Source organism: Heloderma suspectum, chromosome 5 (genome assembly GCF_057233095.1).
Source record: "Heloderma suspectum isolate Gila_16-S chromosome 5, 16-S_ref, whole genome shotgun sequence".
Lineage (NCBI taxonomy): Eukaryota > Metazoa > Chordata > Lepidosauria > Squamata > Helodermatidae > Heloderma > Heloderma suspectum.
The window spans coordinates 130,535,797-130,556,192 of record NC_139462.1 but is presented as its reverse complement, the minus strand read 5'-3'; the positions used below and the strand labels follow the sequence as shown (position 1 = coordinate 130,556,192).

At 43.0% G+C, this 20,396-nt stretch overlaps 1 protein-coding gene across 3 annotated transcripts in view; it reads right to left on the bottom strand.

The window, feature by feature from the left end:
• The window catches only part of ANKRD17 (ankyrin repeat domain 17), a 140,990-nt gene that overhangs the window by 72,167 nt on the left and 48,427 nt on the right, over nucleotides 1–20,396 (bottom strand). For 2 of the 3 annotated variants that reach the window (XM_084857457.1, XM_084857458.1), the window contains exons 2-4: nucleotides 7,937–8,090; nucleotides 4,638–4,794; nucleotides 2,775–2,922 (exon numbers count right to left, since the gene is read on the bottom strand). In XM_084857457.1, the coding sequence (XP_084713583.1) occupies nucleotides 2,775–2,922; nucleotides 4,638–4,794; nucleotides 7,937–8,090 (459 nt within the window). Of the gene's footprint in view, nucleotides 1–2,367; nucleotides 2,428–2,774; nucleotides 2,923–4,637; nucleotides 4,795–7,936; nucleotides 8,091–20,396 lie in introns of those variants that run through there. The other variant, XM_084857459.1, reaches the window with a different exon arrangement.

Here is a 20,396-nt window from a genome sequence, read left to right as displayed (position 1 = left end):
AGAATTTGGATTTGACTGGGAAGTGGTGGATGTGTTTAAGGTCCAGCATGGCCAGGGCCCAGGATGCCGAAGAATGCAAAATACGCCTCATATCCCTTTTTGGAACTGAAACCAGTTGGATAGCGCTGCTCTCCAGAAGGTGTAGAGACATCCTTAAGATCTGATTATCCTTATTTGGGTTGTTGGAGATAGGAACCAGAAAAATACCCTTGTTCCTGAGCTGAGCACCCAGTTGATTTCTAGTGTGCAGCTTTTAGTGACTGTTTCCAGTATCACTGATAGGAGTTGCTCTGGACCAGTGCAAAATTTAGGAGATGAACCTGATAGGAGGTTCTGAGGATGGGAGAAGGTCATCATCCAGAGCTGAGTTTCTTGCCTGAATGCTGGGCTATCTGATATGGTTTGGGCCTGGCCTTTCCGTGTTGCTGCCACCTTGGTTTGATGTCTCTGGAAGATTGTTTTGAGAAGTAAGCGAATTGTGAAGAACAAAAGAATCTGGTTTGTTGGTCTCATGTTTGTTTGTGGGGTTTTTTGAGGGATTTGGGAGAGTCTATTTCTTGTCTTTTGTCTCCATCAGAACCTCCTCCAGAGGATTCCTGAAGAGGGTTTGGGGGTGCTAGCTAAATTTGCCTTGGACTTAGCATCCACTCCCCAATTTCATGGTCAAAGATTGTTTACGGTGATCATATTTTGGGCCATAGAACTGGCTTTAATGTAAGAACATAAGAACAGCTGCGCTGAACCAGATCAGTGCTGAACTTGCCTATCTAGTCAAGCAATCTATTCTCAGAGTGGCCAATCTGATGTCTATGGGAAGCTCCAACACTGCAACCTTTCCTCATAGTGAAGTTGTTCCAGACCCTTGATCATTTTGGTTGCCTTTTTCTGGTTTGGCTAGACTTCATACAACCATGTTGTATAATGACATTAAAATGAACGATGACTCCTGAATGAACTGTTCAACTGCAAAACAAAGTGCATAGGGAAATTGTGGGTTCTCTGTCCATAGAGATTTTGAAGCAGGTGTTGGATGGCCACCTATCAGGGATGCTGTAGCAGCAAATTTCCTGCACTGGCATAGATCACCTTTGAGGTCCTTTGAGGAACTTAATAAGTTTATGAAGAATTTGGAATGGCTCCCATTTAAATTGACTTAGCTAGAGATAGACTCAACCTAGCAAGTGTAAAGAAGCAGGCAGATGGACATGGTGCATTTCACAAGGTCAGAGAACATTTGTACCTTGGAACATTGTCAGGATTGGCCCAGCATCTCTGCAGAGGCTTTCTGAGAGGCTGCAGTAACGGACTCAGAATCTGATGAGGAAGGGTATGAAGAGGTGATGGAGGGACCCCAGATTCAGGGAGACAAAGACAGAGAAGAATCTGTCCAGGTGTAAGCTAATCAGTTGGAGCAAAGCCGACCATAACCTCTCCATCTGTGGGAACACAGCAACTCACGGGGGAAGGAGGTGGGTGTGACAGACACAAGGATCAGACATCGGGCCAAGAGAGAGGAGCAGCTTTGGGAAATAAGGTGTTCTACAAGATTGGCTTATCACAAGAGGTCTCTAGAGGAAGACCATCCCTGAGGGCGGGACTGGAAAAGCCTCTCAAGTTCTGCCTTGCAGATTGGCACCAGATTCACAGCAATTTCTATCCTAACCATAGTGCATCCATCAAAGGCATCTTCAAGGTATATTTAGTACTGCGTCAGCTTAATCAGTGAAATTAGTGCTTAGTTGCCACAGAATGACCAAGACTGTAACTTGAACCGCTGTTTGATTGATTCACATAACAAAGGCTCCTTACTTAGAGTTCGACTTCTTTGTTTGACTACAAACACGCCGGGAGGGCTTGACATGTGACAGTCATAGAATAGAAGCACAGCACTCACATGCTTTTCTGTCCAATTATTTGAACCGTAGGTTATCCAAAGAGGAAGTAACCTGGAGAACTGTGGGAGAGGGAAACTTGTCTAAGCATCTCCCCAGTTTTTCTTGCGCAAGCAATCTTTCTCAAGGATTCTACTGACCCTTGCAAGCACTGATACTCTAGAGGTAGTCCTGAGCCTCACTGCTGGGGCATCAAGCCCCCTTCAGAAAAAGGCTGCAGTTCTCCCTTCATGTTGGTCAACAGTAGCTTCATCTTATTCCTTGCTCAGAATGCAACTGAAGCAACCTGGAAAAGGGACTAATGGTATGGAAAGTGAAATAATTGGGAAGGCTTAGCTACTTTCAGGGCAGGGGTTTCAGGTTGCTCATCTAAAGAATTGTGCTGAAGGATTTCTATAGCTCCAAGAACAGCTTAGGGAAGCAGTCCTGAGAAAACAAAGTCTACTTTGTGCTGGCTTATCTTCAAAGAGCTCACCATCCTCCTGGTGGACAGGGAGGCATCTCATCTTGACTGTCAGGGTGATCTGGAGCTCAGTAGTCTGAAACAGAAGTATGACTGGCAATAAAGTCTTCAGCTTCTTTCCCCCTGCAAATGTATGCCCAGCAGTGGAAGCTGCCAGGGAGGATACCCTGTCTCTCTTTCCGTTGGTATCAGGGAGATGGGGTGAAGGGACACTCCTAATACTTGATGCCCTTTCTCTTCTCCCAGGAGACCTAAGGTGGGTTTATACAATTGATTCCATGACAATCATTTGGAGAGAAAGTCAACCTAAGTCTAAAAAAAAAGCGGGGGGGGGGGGGGCTTGTTAAAGATGGATTGTGAATCTGGAAAAAGGCCAGTGCTCTAGGTTCAGTGTTAAATCAGAGCATGAAGAGACAAACCTGAGCAAGTTCATAGTATCCAGCTGAACAAGCTAAACAAAGAAGACTCTCCCCTTCCTCAGTGTGTTCATTCACACTTCGCCCTTCAATAAGCAACTTTCGCACAGCATTTACATCTCCTTCTGAACAAGCTTCTGCCAAACTGCGGCTGCGAAGGAAAGGAGGAAATTAAGGTTAGCACTTATTATCAGTTTTTTTTAATAATTCTAGATCCCCATCAAATATAGTCTTAAACTTGCCATGTGGATACCGTGAAATGTAATAGACAAATTTTTAAAGAAGTGATTACTGTAATATTTTGAGGCCTTTGAAAAGGGTCTTATTCTAGTCTTCATTATAAAATGCTCATCCCAACAGTGTTTATCCATGATCTATTTGAATTATATTAGAAATATTGATTGGATAGTTTTGTTAGAAATTGCAAGGATAAATTACAACCTACCAGGCATGGGGTGTAATTTGTCAACCTGACTTTGACATGCCTAGTCAATGCATCAGAGCTGGCAGAGCAGAGGGCACAACTGAGTCCCCATCCCTGTGACATTCACTGGGCATAATCCAGAGGAAAGAAGGGGAAGGGAAGGATTCAGTGAAGTGCTGATAGCCATACAATTGTAACGATGCTGCACATTGACTGGTGTTTTCCTTGTGCAACTACTACAGGAATTATCTGACCAAAACATGATGTTGGAGAATTGTATACTTGTAATGAACTCTGTGGGAGCTGGCTGTTGTTAGTTTTATTCTTTCAACATAGTGTTGAGTTTCTGCTGCATGAAGATGGAATATATCACTAGCTTATGCCTGATTGTACCCTCTCCTCTTGTAGGTAATATGCATTCAAAGATTTTGCAAAATGCCATATTATTTAAGCCACAAAATATTTAGCCCCCTACTCTTCCTTAATGGTTTACTGAAGGAACTGTTTTTATAGACAATCTGAAATTTTAAGATTTTTGCTCCAAGCACATTTCACAGCCATTAAAAAGACAAAAAATACACATGTACACTGGACATGAAAACAAAAGCCCATCACATTTTTTATGCAATGATCACCACTGGGCCTTTTAGTTAATGTCATGTACGTTAAGACACCTTGGCAAAACGAAGCCATAGATTGTTTAATCAGAAAAATGTCTGGTATACAGGAAGACTAAAAGACTCTTGGATGAACTTCTTAGGAAATTATATTGGCCAGACTTTTGAAACCTTTCATAAATTAAGCTTGAAGTAGCAGCAACAGATCCTGAATTTGGTACAAAAACATTAAAATTGCAATATTTTCTTTAATATATCAACGCTTTTAGGCCGGCAGGCAGGGGTCCACAAGTCTGGTTACCAGTAGCAACCTCCTCTTGCCTCAGGTGGCATCTCCTCTGCCCCAGATGCCCTACACAAAGATTCCTTCCCCTGCGTTCTCTACAAATTGGAGATAACTTGGAAGTTGGGGAGAGGTCTTTCACTGTGCTTTGTATGAAAGACTAACCCCGCCCCTGCTCCCCAGTCCTGTGGCATGTGCATAGAACTGGGGGAAGAGGCAGAATTGGTCTCTCACCTCATGCTGGGTTTTGCAGAAGCCACAAGAATCATTTGTCAGAGGATGGTGACCCCACACAATGCCTGGCTACTAAGCCATGCCAAGATTTTTGGCCCGTTTCCTCTGGGGACAATAAGCTCATTCCAGAGTGTACTCTTTTCTCATTCTGGAGATCTGTAGTGCAAAATGGGTTAAATAAGAAATGCCATCTTTGAAATCTGAATAACAGGGGTATAGTTTAGTAGACAACTGTTTTACTACAGCAAAAACATAAGGAACAGCTGTCAAGACTGTTAGAACTGGCTTCCATAAAACAAAATACTCACTTGTCCATCTGCCCTGCATTTGCTGTGCTTTCTGCTCTCATTCGGGTAAGTGCAGCAGCAGCTTCATCCAACGCACAGCTGACTGAAGAAGTCAGTCTGCGAAGCACCTCAGGATCTGCAAAGGCTTTTCCATCAGCTGTGGATAATTTACCTATTCCTTTTATTTCAGTTCACAAGGAGAGTGGATAAACAGTTTTATATGGGAAAAAAGGAAAACAAAGACAAATTAAGCCCATACAATACTAGCCAAACACTACTGAGGAAGCCCAACAAACTTTAAGCATTGCATGTGTGATGAGGAAATTTCTTGAACATAGTCTTTGGAGGAGATTACAAAGTTACTGACTAGCATATTCTTCATGACTTGAATGAGTCTTTATTCTCTTATTTCAGATCACTTCAGACAGCTACCAGCGTTGAATCAGAGACCAGAATCACTACTCCACACAAGCATACATTAAACTAATGAGAAAACAAACCCAGATTTTGTGAATACATTTTTAAGAACTTACACAGCACTTTTAAATTTAAAATAAATTTCAAAATCAGCTATCCATTCAATAAGCATAAGATTTAAAATATAATTAAAATATAATTAAAATATAATTTAATTTAAATTTTACAAAGGAACGGGCAGAAGATATGTGCATCAACAATAAAATTAATAAAAAACATCTTGCATAACAGTCTGTACAAAAGTTATCTGCAGATAAAAACAAGTTCAGTATTTACTAAATAACCCCAAACTCCAAATGACTTCGGCAAATAAAGACATTTCAATTGGTACCTAAAGCTAGGCAAAGATAGCACTACCCAGGCGTGGGAAACCTCTTGCAGCCCAAGGGCCAAATTCCATTTGGGAGAAGCTCTCAGGGGCCACATTCCAGTGGGAGGTGGGGGCCAAAGGCAAAAGGGGCAGGACCAACCCCCCAAACACCGGCATATTTCAGCTTAAAGCTCTGACAGCCAGTAAATAAGCCTTTCAACCTTTTAGAATGGTGGAAAAACTGCACAAAAGGCAGGAAGCCACCAAACGATCAGTGGTTGGGGGAAAGCGGGAGAGGCCAGGGAAGGGGGCGTGGCCATCTGGGGAACGCCAGAGGGCAGAATTGGGATCCTAGGAGGGCCAGATTTGGCCCCTGGGGCTGAGGTTCCCCAGCTCTGCACTAGGCAGACCTTCGTGGGGATATTGCATAAATGAGGCACTGACAAGACCGCCTATCACCTCTGATGGCAAGGGACATTGGGCAAGGGCCTCTGAAGAGGATCAGACTACCCAGGCAGGTTTGTATGGTAGTAAGCCGTCCTTCAGATACAGTCAGGGCCAGAAATACTGGAACAAGGATAACTGTTTTGGCAGTTGGCCTCTGTACACCACCACATTGAAGTTGAAAGGAAACACATCCAGATGGGAGCGAAGTCAGGACTTTCAGCTGTAATTCAAGGGGTTGGACAGAAGTGGGGCACTAACCATTCAGGAAGTACAGCCAGTGGCATGCACACACCCATCATTGGTGGCTCATAAGTAATGGAACAAAGCAACATCATTTCAAACTTAAGGATCGCCTTTAATACCTGGATGAAAATCCTTTGTAGTCAATGACTGCCTGAAGTCTGGAACCCATGAACATGACCAAATGCTGGGTTTCCTCCCTCGAGATGCTTTGCCAGGCCTTTACTGCAGCTGCCTTCAGCTGCTGCTTGTTTGTGAGTCTTTCTGCCTTCAGTCTTGTCTTCCGGAAGTGAAAAGCATGCTCTATTGGGTTGAGATCAGGTGACTGACTTGGCCATTGAAGAACATCCCACTTCTTTGCCTTGAGAAACTCTTGGGTAGCTTCTGCTGTATGTTTTGGGTCATTATCCATCTGCAATATGAAGCAGCGTCCTATCAGTTTGGCAGCATTTGGCTGAATCTGAGCAGAAAGTATAGCCCTTTACACTTCAGAATTCATCCTGCTGCTTTTATCAGCAGTCAGGTCATCAATAAACACCAGTGACCCAGTTCCATTGGCAGCCATACATGCCCATGCCATAACACTGCCTCCACCATGTTTGACAGATGATGTGGTATGCTTTGGATCATGAGCTGTTCCTTTCCTTCTCCATACTTTTCTCTTCCCATCATTCTGGTGCAAGTTAATCTTGGTTTCATCAGTCCAAAGAATCTTATTCCAGAACTGGGCAGGCTTTTTGAGGTGTTTGCTGGCAAAGGCTAATGTGGCCTTTCGGTTCTTGAGCGTTACCAGTGGTTTGCACCCTGTTGTGAAGCCTCTGTATTTACATTCATAAAGCCGTCTCTTGACTGTAGATGTTGACAGTGACATGCCTACCTCCTCAAGAGTGTTCTTGACCTGGCTAGATGTTGTGAAAGGGTTCCTCTTCACCATGAGCAGAATTCTGCAGTCATCCACTTTAGTTGTCTTCCGTGGTCTGCCAGGCCTTTTGCTGCTGCTGAGCTTGCCAGTTAATTCCTTCTTTTTCAGGATGTTCCAAACTGTTGTGTTGGCCACTCCCACTGTTTTTGCTATCTCTCTGATGGGTTTATGTTGTTTCCTCAGCGTAATGATGGCTTCCTTCACTCGCATGGACACCTCTTTGGACCTCATGTTGGGAGTTCCAGTGAACAGCTACCAAATGCAAATGTTAACACTCAGAACCACCTCCAGGCCTTTCATCGGCTTGATTGGTCATGGGGTACCCAGGAAACAGGCCACACTTAGCCATGCAGCTGCTTGTCAGCCATTCGTTCTATTACTTATGAGCCACCAACGATGGGGGTGTGTGTATGCCACTGGCTGTCCTTTCTGAATGGTTAGTGCCCCACTTTTGTCAAACCCCTTGAATTACAGTTGAAAGTCCTGACTTCGCTCCCATCTGGGTATGTTTCCTTTCAACTTCAATATGGTGGTGTACAGAGGCCAACTGCCAAAACAGTTATCCTTGTTCCAGTACTTCTGGCCCTGACTGTATCTAGGTCACAAGCCATAAATGGCTGAAAAGGGAAGGCAGTGGAGCAGTTTCAACACTGGTGAGATGTGTTCCTCGTAGCTGGTACCAACCAGCAACCTGGCTGCTGTGTTACATACCAGTTGAAGTTTCTAAGTAGTCTAGTCTTCAAAGACAACTCTAGGAACAATGCACTGCAGTAGTTCAGTTTGGAAGTTAACAGGATGTGGATAACCATGGTCAGGCTATATGCTGTCCAAAATATTTTAAGAGTTTGCCCATTCACATTAAATTATCTTGGGAACAGATATGCACAGCTCTTCAAAATTAGAGCAACAGTTCTGAGTATCTACCTGCAGCTTCCAGTAAAGCTTCTAACCTAGCTTGGGTTTCTGGGTCTACTGTTCTTAGATCAGCACCATCAGCAGTACTTGACAGCAGCAATTTTGAAGCAGTCTCCAGCATAGGATTTTCCAGGTCATCCTGATCCAAAATGAACGACTCCACCTAGAAGAGGAGAATGAGTTTTAATAAACACTCCAGTTTTGATTTTGTCATACACGTCATATGAGATACCTTATGACAAGTAAAATATTATGACTATATATATGTAATACAAGCCATCCATACTGACTTGCTTCCAAAACATCTGCTTACCAGTTTTATTTATGAAAACCGTGAAGCATAGCCACTAACACCATTATTTCTCACTTCTAAACTCAATAGGTTTCTTCTGCATTTCTGTGTCCTGTCTAGAAACATAATGTATAGGCACTTATGCATCCTCTCCCCATGGCACTTCATTTCTAGCATCACATAGTACCACAGTACTCAGGGACTTGTGACTCCACATCTCCTGCACATGATCCCATTAGGATCTTTATGCCATGATTGGTAATAATCCTATAAAACAATTAGGCTTTCAAAGTAGTTTGCCCATTCCTCCATACCCTTGCTGTTAACAAATGTTCCATTAAGCCTGAATTCTGTAGGCCAAAAGCAGTGCAACCTTGCATATATTCCTTAAGAGTTATCCAGGCAGCACTTCAGTCACCAATTAAAGGGGCATAGGATGCTCTTTAGCAGTAGCAGCACAAGTCATCATGAGTGACACTACAGCTAAAAAGGCTTAGATTAAGGTTCAGTGAATAACTGTGGGCCTCATCCTGTGTTTCACATAGTTTGCTAGCTTATTTGCAGAGTAAAGTAAATTGAAGCTCAAATGTCTTTACCACGTACAGTAGAGCCTTGTCTGAACAGCAAAGATAAGTACAGAAATCAGATTCAGAAACAGGATTCAAACTTGACCATCTATGCTTCAGTCAGGGAAAAAACTTCAAAGGGAGATAAGGGGCTACCAGTAAGACATACTTCACTTTTGAAAGCCTTTTAAAAAACCATGCACACATCTCTTTCTTCCTTGACACAATTTGATACTCTAATACAATCCAAAAAGCAGTCTTCCCCAACCTGGCACCCTCCAGATGTGTTTGACTACAAGTCCTATCATCCCCGGGCACTGTGGCTGATGGCTCTGGGTGATGGGAGTTGTGGTCAAACACATCTGGAGGGCACCAGACTGGGGAAGACTGCCATAATGGAACGTCACACAGAACCCTCAAAAACTATTTTTTGACAAACAAACAAATAACAATTGCAGCATACATTTGTAATGCTTACAATGGAACACTGTTTAGGTTTGTCAATAAGAGATGTTCTTTACATGTAATATGAAGTTTACTGTAAATGAGCAGTAAAATTTCAAAACTATTCCTCAGAAATTTGTCATTTTTAACCATTTTGAATTATGCTCCACCAGTTTTTAAATGGAAAATCCAATAAAAATTGCACCATTCATCACAGCAAAAACTTCCACTGATCCATTTTTAAATCGACATATCTGTCCCAATTTGTTTTCAAAATACAATAAATGATTGCCATTCATGAGGAAACAGGTCAACCTGAATATAAGCTTCCCTTAGTTTTACATAGCCAGTTCTTTACATTAAGTAAATTCACACTTTTGCTATACATATTTTTGCAGCACCAACATAAGCTGAAAAAGATCTGTCATCCTTCCCAAGGATACCCTCAGAAGAGGGCAACGAAGATGATCAATGCCCTATGAAGAGAGACTGAAAGAACTGGGCATGTTTAGCCTTGAAAAGAGAAGACTGAGGGGAGACATGATAGCGCTCTTCAAGTACTTGAAAGGTTGACACAGAGAGGAAGGCCAGGATCTCTTCTCCATCATCCCAGAGTGCAGGACACGGAATAATGGGCTCAAGTGACAGGAAGTCAGATTCCGGCTGAACATCAGGAAAAACTTCCTGACTGTTAGAGCAATATGACAATGGAACCAATTACCTAGGGAGGTGGTGGGCTCTCCCACACTGGAGGCATTCAAGATGAGGCTGGACAGCCATCTGTCAGGGATGCTCTGACTTGGATTCCTGCATTGAGCAGGGGGTTGGACTCGATGGTCTTGTAGGCCCTTTCCCACACTACTATTCTGATTCTAACAAAAACTTGAATACATGCTAACAATAAAACTTCAGGTGCATCCTGAAGAGTATACCCAGTAATTGTTTGAATGATTTATCAACGGTGTGAGGTACCATCTCAATACAACTTTATACTGGACTTCCCTTAGGTAAGGCATGCCATACAGACAACAAAGCTTTGTAACCATCCAAATATGTTGCCAGACTTCCACATTCCCAAAAACTCTATTCCATTATTCTGTATATATTATTTCATTACCCTTAAGACTGGTAAGAATTGTGTACATTACTTCTTATACCCTCTTTTAAGATTTTCTGTTCAAATACTGTCAATTTTCTGACTTTCTCCTGATGCATTTTCCCCGTAACAGAATGCGTGACTTGAAAATATTGAAATAAAGATGCTCTTTGACCCTGCTCAAGAGCCTCGTATGGCGCAGAGTGGTAGGCAGCAGTACTGCAACCGAAACTCTCCCCATGACCTGAGTTCAATCCCAGTGGAAGCTGGGTCCCAGGTAGCCGGCTCAGGTTGATTCAGCCTTCCATCCTTCTGAGGTCAGTAAAATGAGTACCCAGCTTGCTGGGGGAAAGGTAGTCATGACTGGGGAAGGCAATGGCAAACCACCCCACTATAGTCTGCCATGAAAACGCCAGCACAAGCGGCATCCCTCTAGGAGTCAGCAATGACTCGGTGCTTGCACAGGAGGAACCTTTCCTTTTTTCCTGACCCTGCTCATATTCTGATATTAGCTGGTAATCAATAAATTTGAATATTAACCCATACATCTATACATTGTATTGGAGTCAGCTTAATCCATTTGTTTAAGTTACGCATAATAGAATGGGAATCAAACCCTTCCATAAACAACATACAAGACAGTGGTGATAAACTTGGATTCAAGGTTTGCCTGAACTTATTCCAGACCTTTATCCAATCACAAACTGAAGTAATATTAGTTTGTGCTATGATCAACCCTGAGTGCTCATTGGAAGGACAGATACTGAAGCTGAAGCTCAAATATTTTGGCCATCTAATGCGAAGAGAAAACTCCCTGGAAAAGGCCCTGATGCTGGGAAAGACTGAAGGCAAAAGGAGAAGGGGACGGCAGAGGATGAGATGGCTAGATAGCATCACCGATGCAATGAATATGAACTTGAGCACGCTCCGGGAGAGAGCGCAGGACAGGAAGGCCTGGTGTGCTATGGTCCATGGGGTCACGAAGAGTCGGACACGACTGAACGACTGAACAACAACAACAAAATGATCTTATTTCTCTATGTTGATCATAGAATACAGCTTAGTAGAGTACTAAAAAGTCACTTCTAATTCTCTCTATTGTAAAGTGCCCCCTCTTGAGTCAAAAATTCTAATGGACTAGCATAATAATACATGCAATTATCTAGAAACCTTTGTCTACAAGTCTGGGATGTTTCTCCAGCCACAGAAATGTCAAGATTCTTCTGCTCCACATGTGTAATATATAAAGTTATGTTTGGGGGGGGGGGGGAGCTTACAGTGCTATCCTATACATGTCTACTGGGTTGTAAGTCCCATGGAGTTCAATGGGGCTTTCTTTCAGGTAATTTTTATATGTTCGGTTAACACAGTTTCTGCAATTTGTAAACTGATTTCTAAAACATCCAATTTAGTTTTATATATTGCAGTCTCACTGAATACACCCACCAGGTCCCGGAGCTTCTTACTAGATTAACACGAGTGTCCCATTGTAAGCATATAACAATATTTTAATACTTTAAACTCTTCCTAGTTAAGAGAATGGGGGGAGGGGGAGGCTGGAGCAATACCAGTCCGCATCTGGCAGCCATTTGACCAATGAGTGCCAAAGTGCTGTGCCTAAGCTCCCAAAGTGGTCCTTTCAGCAACTGATGGAGGTAGCTGGGCACTCAATGGGCTCCAGAGTGCCAAGCCTAATTGCTGCTCTGCTGCCTTGGGGTTGGGGAGATAGATGGGCTGCAGGAAGTGCAACTGTGTACTTGCTCGAAATCTTCCCAACATCATTGGGAATTTTCACTAGGCTAAAACAGGTTGGGAAGAAAAAAAGAGGAAGAGGTGTTTTTTCTTTAAGTAGTAAAACGTGGTGAGTTTTAACAGAGCTCAGTAAAAAACCTGCTTCACTGCTACAAGGCAGGGCCAAGCTGAGGTGGTCTCTCGAAGCATCTAGTATGCTTTCCAGGAGTATAGGGGAAATTACCTAGTGCTGTGGCAGTGACATGCACTGTTCTGCTGCCCCAGTTATTTCCTACAAGCTAGAATGCCTATTATAATGCCTTGTACAAGAGTGTCTCCACCCACTCCACATGCAACCCTCTTGTACAAAACTGCAAGAGCACTAACACAGGGGTGTGAACTGCCACTGCTGCACCATTAGCTGACACTCTCCTGAAGACAAGTACACCTCACAGCCATGGGATAAGAGGACAGATTCTCTTATGGATTACATACTGGCTGAGCAATAGGAAACACAATAGGAATAAACAGGCAGTTCTCACAGTGGAGGGAAGCAAGCAAGCACTGAGGCCCCACACGGATCTATATTGGAACTGGTGCTATTTAACTTGCTCATAAAGTGATCTGGAGTTGAGATTGAGAAGCAAACAGATTATGTTTGCAGATGTCACCAAATAATTCAGGGTGGCGGAAACCAAAACAGACTAAAGCATTTCAAAAAGATCTTTCCACGTTCGGTGAATATGCAATACAATGGCAAATGCTCAAAGAGTAAATTGATGCCCATTAAGAGCAACTTGACCGCCCCTGTTCCCAATTTCACATGTATCTGGGATCTGCAATGCCACTGCACCCATGAGGATATTTTTTCCCTACACAAGTTTTCCATTCACTTGCATGGGGTGGGTGGTGGGGAGGTCTGCCCTGCTAAAAAAATGACTGGATGGGGATGGAAGCCCACCACCAGCCTGCACTTTTGGGCAACAGGATCTTGCAGCTGTTTTTTTTTTTTAAAGCAGGAAAGCTTTCCCTCCCATTCAAGTGAATCAAGTGATTTCTCCATTCATTTACCGGGGGGGGGGGGGATTGCACTGACAAAAAATAGTTGCAGGGTGCCCTGCCCCACATTCATCTGTTGAAAAATGGCTGCAGGATGGTGGAAGCCCTTTTAAAGGTCCTGGGAGCAGTATATGCTCTGAATATTTTCTCTAACAAGAGAGGGCAACATGTTGCCTGCAAAACAAGGTTTTGATAGAATGCATGTTCTTAAAAAAACTTGAGAAACCCAGCATTTGTTTTAAAAGTTTATAGCTCTTTTGATTATTGAGACCTGAAGCTATTATGGCAAATGTAGTTCAAATGTGATTAGTAAAAAAAAATACACATCGGTTAATTACATTACAAGCTACTAGCTCATGACATTCTTGATATACCCCAGATTGACTTGAACCTGAGTGCTTCTCGATCGGAGAAAAGATTACTTCAGATCCATCAGACTAGTAAGATTAAGCTTTTGTCCAACTAAGGCACCCCTAAATACTTTCACCACTATTAGTTGAAAAGTTTCTCAATGAATATCCTCAAACATTATAATTTCCCTGATTTAGGAAATGTAATGAATAACTAAAGATTAACATGTTAAAATGAAAATAGTCATTTTCATTCAAATTCTCAACGCTCATTCCAGCACAAAACTAATGCAGCTGTTTGGAAGTCAAAATTGGACCTTAAAGTACACACCATGAAGAAAATATAGAACACTATTATCTACTTTCCTATATTTAGGTCATAACATGTTCTTGTTTAGTCATTTGCCCTGTACTTATAGAACCTGGATATTATTGTATCTCTCAGTTGCTTGTCCTGTTCCCTAGAGCACCAGGGTTTTTCCATGTGGCTGGGAAAGAGACCAGAGTGTTAATGCAAGGAAAAACTAAGGGCACAATCCTACGGTTGCGCCCCCAAGGATCGTAAGCCCCTGAACTCGGAGGTTTATCATCATCCTATAAAGGGCGGGAGGAGCGGTGGAGACTATCTTCACCTCCCCATCCTCCTGCCCTGCACTTGTCGCTAGGTGGGCTTTTTTGCCCATCTGGCTGGGGCGTTTTGGAGGGGGACAGAAGGAGGCTGGAGAGGCCTCCGGATAACTCATATACAGGCCTCCCCTCCCCACCCACTGAAATGCCCTCTTTCCATCTGGCTGGGGCGTTTCGGAGGGGGACAGAAGGAGGCTGGAGAGGCCTCCGGATAACTCATATACAGGCCTCCCCTCCCCACCCACTGAAATGCCCTCTTTCCTTGTCCTCTGAGGCTGAATTCCCAACCTTGGAAAGCAGCTGGCACAATTCTTTCCACACTAGCTTCAAGGGGGAGGGGGGTCAAAGCTCTGATTCCCCCCTCCGAGGTTGTTGGAGTGCTGTCTATGTTGAAGTCTGTCAAATGTCACTGTGTCTGGAACTGAAAAGGCATCGCAAATTCTGCAAGTGTTTTCATAATCCTTAAAAGTTTTTGCACATTACTAATATTGTATTGCTTTAAGGTGTGTTCCAAAAGTCCAAACAGGCCTAATTACATTAGACAGAGGCAGAAATGTATAGTGCAGGTGACTGGCCTAATACTATAATCACTGTTAGATCATATGTTAAGAGGTTAACACAAGTCACAGCCAACCCAGATCACCCCAGAGAGTGAATCTTGAGCTAATATGTCTCCTTTGCATACACCCCTTACTGAACAAAGTAATATCCAACCCAGATGATCTTTTCAAACCATAAAAAACAGCTGAAAATTACAAAAATAGTCTGGAAAAGACCAGATTGCCGTGCCACTGGATGGTTTTATAGTACATATCTTCAGACTAATTATATCTAAGGGAACTCTGGTAAAATATCCATTGCAGTACAAAATGCATCTATTACAACTCAAGTAGAAATTACTGATTTTATAGTGGTTTACGAGGGCTCTGTTTGCTGCTGCAGCTACTTATTAACCCTGTGTTACGTCTCTTCGGCCGACCAGGGATAAAAGGGTGGGGCTGCCAAAGGCAGCGCCTTGGCATCACACTTTAAGTGTGACTCTAAGTGCTGCACTGAGCATTGTCTGGCAGTACAAGGGAGTGCAGCCAATACTGCAAGAGGAACTGGGTTACTACTCTACGACAGAAATATAAAGATCTACAGAGGGAAAGTGTGGAAATCTCCATCATTAAAATGACGGTTTGGTTTTTGTGTTAAGTGGAAATCAGACTCAAGGCATTTAAAGGCTCTTGGATGGTACCTGAAAGGAACTGTTGGGGCACAAAATCCTGGCATCACTGAAGTTTTTAGTTAAGTAAGAACTTTTTAGTTAAGTAAAAGATCAATCAATCAATCAATCAATCACTTTACAGTTCAGGAATCTATTAGCCAAGGTTTGCTAGGTGTTGTGAAGCTTCCCTGCATTTTAACAGATTTATAGGTTGTCATTTTTAAAATGTTTAGCATTGTATTTATAATTAAAAAATTATTTAATTTTTCATCATTTATAAATTTTGTCATTATAAATTTTAGTTCCTTAGGGCAGTTTCCAATGTGACACTATTGCTAACTTAAATTATGTCGTGCTACTGTAAGCAACCTGTAGAGCAACACCAATAGCATTTGCTGGTGAGACAGATTTCCCTGAAAAACCCATCATACCATCAAAGGCTACTGGTGTTGCAACACAGGTTGCTTACGCTAGCTCAACATAATTTACATTAGCAGTAGGGTCATATTGACATTTTGCAAGTAACAGCAAATTGTGGGTTAATTAATGTTGACATATAGGATTGACATGGGGCTGGCTTTGAAGACTGTTTGGAAACTGCAGTTTCTTCAAAATACAATCACCAGGCTGTTGACCAGGATCAGTCACTGTCAATGTATGCAGCCAATACTGAAATAACTTCACTGGCTTCCCATCTGTTTCTAAGGTCAATTCAAAGTGCAGGTGCTTACCATTAAAGCCATATACAGCTTGGGAGCCAGGTACCTGAAGGAACCAACCTGCCTGTGGACTAAGGTCTGTAAGAAGTTCACTAGTGTGAAGGAGAAACATTTTAGAGATGGGATGCCTTATCTAATTATTTTGTTAAAAAAAGATCTCTTCCTCATATGCATCTTCTACCTAATTTTCATTTTCTGTATTTTTTTCTTCCCATCCAAGTCCTTCTGGGTTCATATCACAGACTTTAGAAAGTAAACCCAAATCAGATTTCTATTTACTGGATCTTGCCTTGTCTTAACAGGGCCAAAATGTTTCTTATTTGAAAGTACAGAGAAGTGTGGGGTGGGACTGTCTAACCTCCCTCATTACTTAACAAATATCTTCACACTGCATTGCACCTCCATTTCGGGAGAGGTCCATTACTAGAAGAAAAAAGAGGTTTATATAGCCCCCTTCCCCATTCCCCTTACTGCAGGTAGAAAGTAATTTTTGATCTAGATGAATACTTCTGTATCCAGGATCTCCCTGAATCTATCACTTTTCACACAGCAGCAAATTGTTAATTAACCCACTATTTGCCATGCATGAGCGGGAGCAAGCAAGCACACTGCCTTTGGCATGCACCTCACTTCTACTTCCTGTTTAGGGGCTAAACAATCCAGCAGACAATCCTTACAACGAACGATAAGTTTAGCCCCTAAACAACCCAGCACTCTTGGTTCACACAGCACACTCACAACCTACAAACGGGCTGATCTTAGATTGTTTACAAAAAGGGGAACAAGGTGCATGCCAGAGGCAGCATGCATGCTTGCTCCCACTTGTGCATGGCAAATTGTAGGTTAATTAACACACGACTTGCCGTTACATGTGAACAGGGTCAACTATGTTATTTGTCCCAGGAGTGAAAGAGAGATGGATAGCCAAACACAGATAAACTCAGCATTTGGCTGGCTGAGATATTTCTTTTTATACTCGCAAAAAATGGGGCAAAGGCATGCACAAGTTCAAAATTCATCCTTCTTTGTAATAGACTGAAAATCTAACATCTTGGCAAAGACTTTGCTCCCTTCCCATTAAGCACATATCCAGGAGCAAGAGCCCATTATCTAACAGGACTTCACAAAAAGTCAAGAAGGTTGCAGCAAGGCTTGGGTATCAGGGAGATGGAAAAATACGAACTGTTGGAATAGCAACTGTCTGCTGATGACTCATTTTATATCTACAAGCAAGAGGTAGTTTGCTAACTTTACCCTCAAAACCCAATGAGATCCAGGTCCACATTAATGCACCTCCTCCCACACCAACTTGCCCATGCATTAAGACCAGAGGAGGCCTCTCTCTGACCGGGTTTGCATGTCACTTTAAACCATGGTGGCTTAATAAACTACTCACCGTAGTTTATTCTGAAAATAAGCTACTGTTATACTCCACACAATCAGACAAATAAGTGAGTAGCTTATTTTCCTCACCCTCACCCCTCCTCCCTCTCCAGTCCTCCTGCTCTGCCGGATGGTATCCCAGCTTCCCTTGTCTTGCAGTTGTCATGGAAAAGTGAACAGTGTCGGTCTTATCACGGGGAGCTGTAAATGCAATCTTTCGCAGTAGGGGGATCATGTGATGATGGGGAAGCTATGCTGTACTGCCTGATTCCTTTTTCATGGAGAAGTGGCCAGAAAATGGGTGGGAGCTGTAACTCCTTGGCAGTTTGCTGGAATGAGGCGAAATTGCACAGGTGGGGCCCCCTCATGGGGAGCCTCCAAATGCTGTAGTGGATAACAGTGAAGTTTTGCTTTTTCATGGAAAAGTGAGCATGTTTTCCCCCCTATTTTCCCCTATTCCGCAGTTGCCACTGCTCTTCTTTATTTTTCCTTTGTGCTTTTGCACATTTCCAAATTTGTGCATTTTCAGAATTGCAAACAGGGCTATTTTCCTCTACTTTTTCTTTTACACAAATGCGTAAAAGCGCATTTTCATAGTAGCAATCAGGGAACTCTGTGATTATCTAAGTTCACTGTAGCGGGATTGTGCAATCTGGGAAGGCTGGCATTGTGTTACTTCACAGCTGTGAGATCATGCAATCTGGGGAGGCTGGCCAGAAAAGGAAAAAGGGGGTGGGAGTTATAATTCCCTGACAGTTTGCTGGAATGGGGCAAAATTGTACAGGTGGGGTGCCCTCATGGGGAGCCTCCAGAAGGTGTAGTGGATAATTGCAGAACTGTGTTTCTTCATGGAAAAGTGAGCTGTTCTTTCCCTACTCCCCTATTTTCCCCTATTTCCCAAGTTGCACAGTTTCAAAGTAGTGATCAGGGAGGCCTGTCATTGTGTAACTTCACTGTAGCAGGGTAGCACAAGGCTGTCATTGTACTTGGGGAAAGCAGTCACTTTGTAACTTTAGCAGGGTATCAGCGAAAGCTGTGCTTGCTTGGCCGCAGTTATCCCTAGGCTGCTTGTCAGATCTCGGAAAAAAGGCTCTGCAGGATGGAGCAGAGCAGCCACAGCGGTTTTGGCTGCTCTTGCCAGCCGACTCTGTAGGCGATTGGAAGATGCCACACTGAGTGCCAGACAACACAAGAAGCCACCGTGTTTAAATAACCTCGCTGCAGACTGTGGCTTATCAGAGCGGCTTATTTTGGGGAAATAAGCCATTGTGATACAGGAAAATCACACGCAGACAACACGATAAACCACCATGGCTTATTCAGAAAAATAAACCACCATGGCTTATCGTGACATGCAAACCCAGTCTCTACATTCCATCTATAAGAGAAGTACATTATTCACCTATACAATTGTTCTAGTGGTGGTGCCCTAACTTTAGAATACCCTCCTACAAGAAGTGCACCTGGCACTGTTGTTTTACTCTTTCTAGCACCACATTAAAAACTTTTCATTTGTCTAGCCATTTTAAAATGTAAAGTTAAATTTCTAGCTGTATCAGTATTTATGTTCTGTTTTGAACATTTGATTTTTGCGTATACTGCCCTGAAATCCCCTTTTTGGATGAAGGTGCAGTTGTTGTTCAGTCGTTCAGTCGTGTCCGACTCTTCGTGACCCCATGGACCATAGCACGCCAGGCCTTCCTGTCCTGCGCTCTCTCCCGGAGCGTGCTCAAGTTCATATTCATTGCATCCGTGATGCTATCTAGCCATCTCATCCTCTGCCGTCCCCTTCTCCTTTTGCCTTCAGTCTTTCCCAGCATCAAGGTCTTTTCCAGGGAGTTTTCTCTATGCATTAGGTGGCCAAAATATTGGAGCTTCAGCTTCATTATCTGTCCTTCCAATGAGCACTCAGGGTTGATTTCCTTTAGGATGGACTGATTTGACCTCCTTGCAGTCCAGGGCACTCGTAAGAGTCTTCTCCAGCACCACAGTTCGAAAGCATCAATTCTTCAGCGCTCAGCCTTCCTTATAGTCCAGCTCTCACAGCCATACATTACTACTGGGAAAACCATAGCTTTGATTAGACGGACCTTTGTCGGCAAGGTGATGTCTCTGCTTCTTACTATGCTGTCTAGGTTGGCCATAGCTTTCCTCCCAAGGAGCAAGCGTCTTTTAATTTCATGGCTACAGTCACCGTCTGCGGTGATCTTGGAGCCCAAGAAAGTAAAATCTGTCACTGCTTCCATTTCTTCCCCTTCTATATGCCAGGAGGTGATAGGGCCAGATGACATGATCTTCGTTTTTTTAATGTTGAGTTTCAAACCAGCTTTTGCACTCTCCTCTTTCACCCTCAACAAGAGGCTCTTGAGATCCTCTTCGCTTTCTGCCATTAGGGTGGTATCGTCTGCATATCGGAGGTTGTTGATAATTCTCCCGGCAATCTTAATTCCGACCTCTGATTCATCCAACCCGGCATTTCTCATGATGTACTCTGCATATAAGTTAAATAAGCAGGGTGACAATATGCAGCCTTGTCGTACTCCTTTCCCAATTTTGAACCAATCGGTTGTTCCATCTCTGGTTCTTACTGTTGCTTCTTGATCCTCGTAAAGGTTTCTCAGGAGACAGGTAAGGTGGTCTGGTACTCCCATCTCTTTAAGAATTTGCCACAGTTTGTTGTGATCCACACAATCAAAGGCTTTAGCGTAGTCAATGAAGCAGAAATAGACGTTTTTCTGGAATTCTCTTGCTTTCTCCATGATGCAGCGAATGTTGGCGATTTGATCTCTAGTTCCTCTGCCTCTTCTAAACCCAGCTTGTACTTCTGGTAGTTCTCGGTTCACATACTGCTGAAGCCTAGCTTGTAGGATTTTGAGCATCACCTTGCTGGCATGTGAAATGAGTGCAATTGTGCGGTAGTTTGAACACTCTTTGGCGTTGCCCTTCTTTGGAATTGGAATGTAAACTGACCTTTTCCAGTCTTGTGGCCACT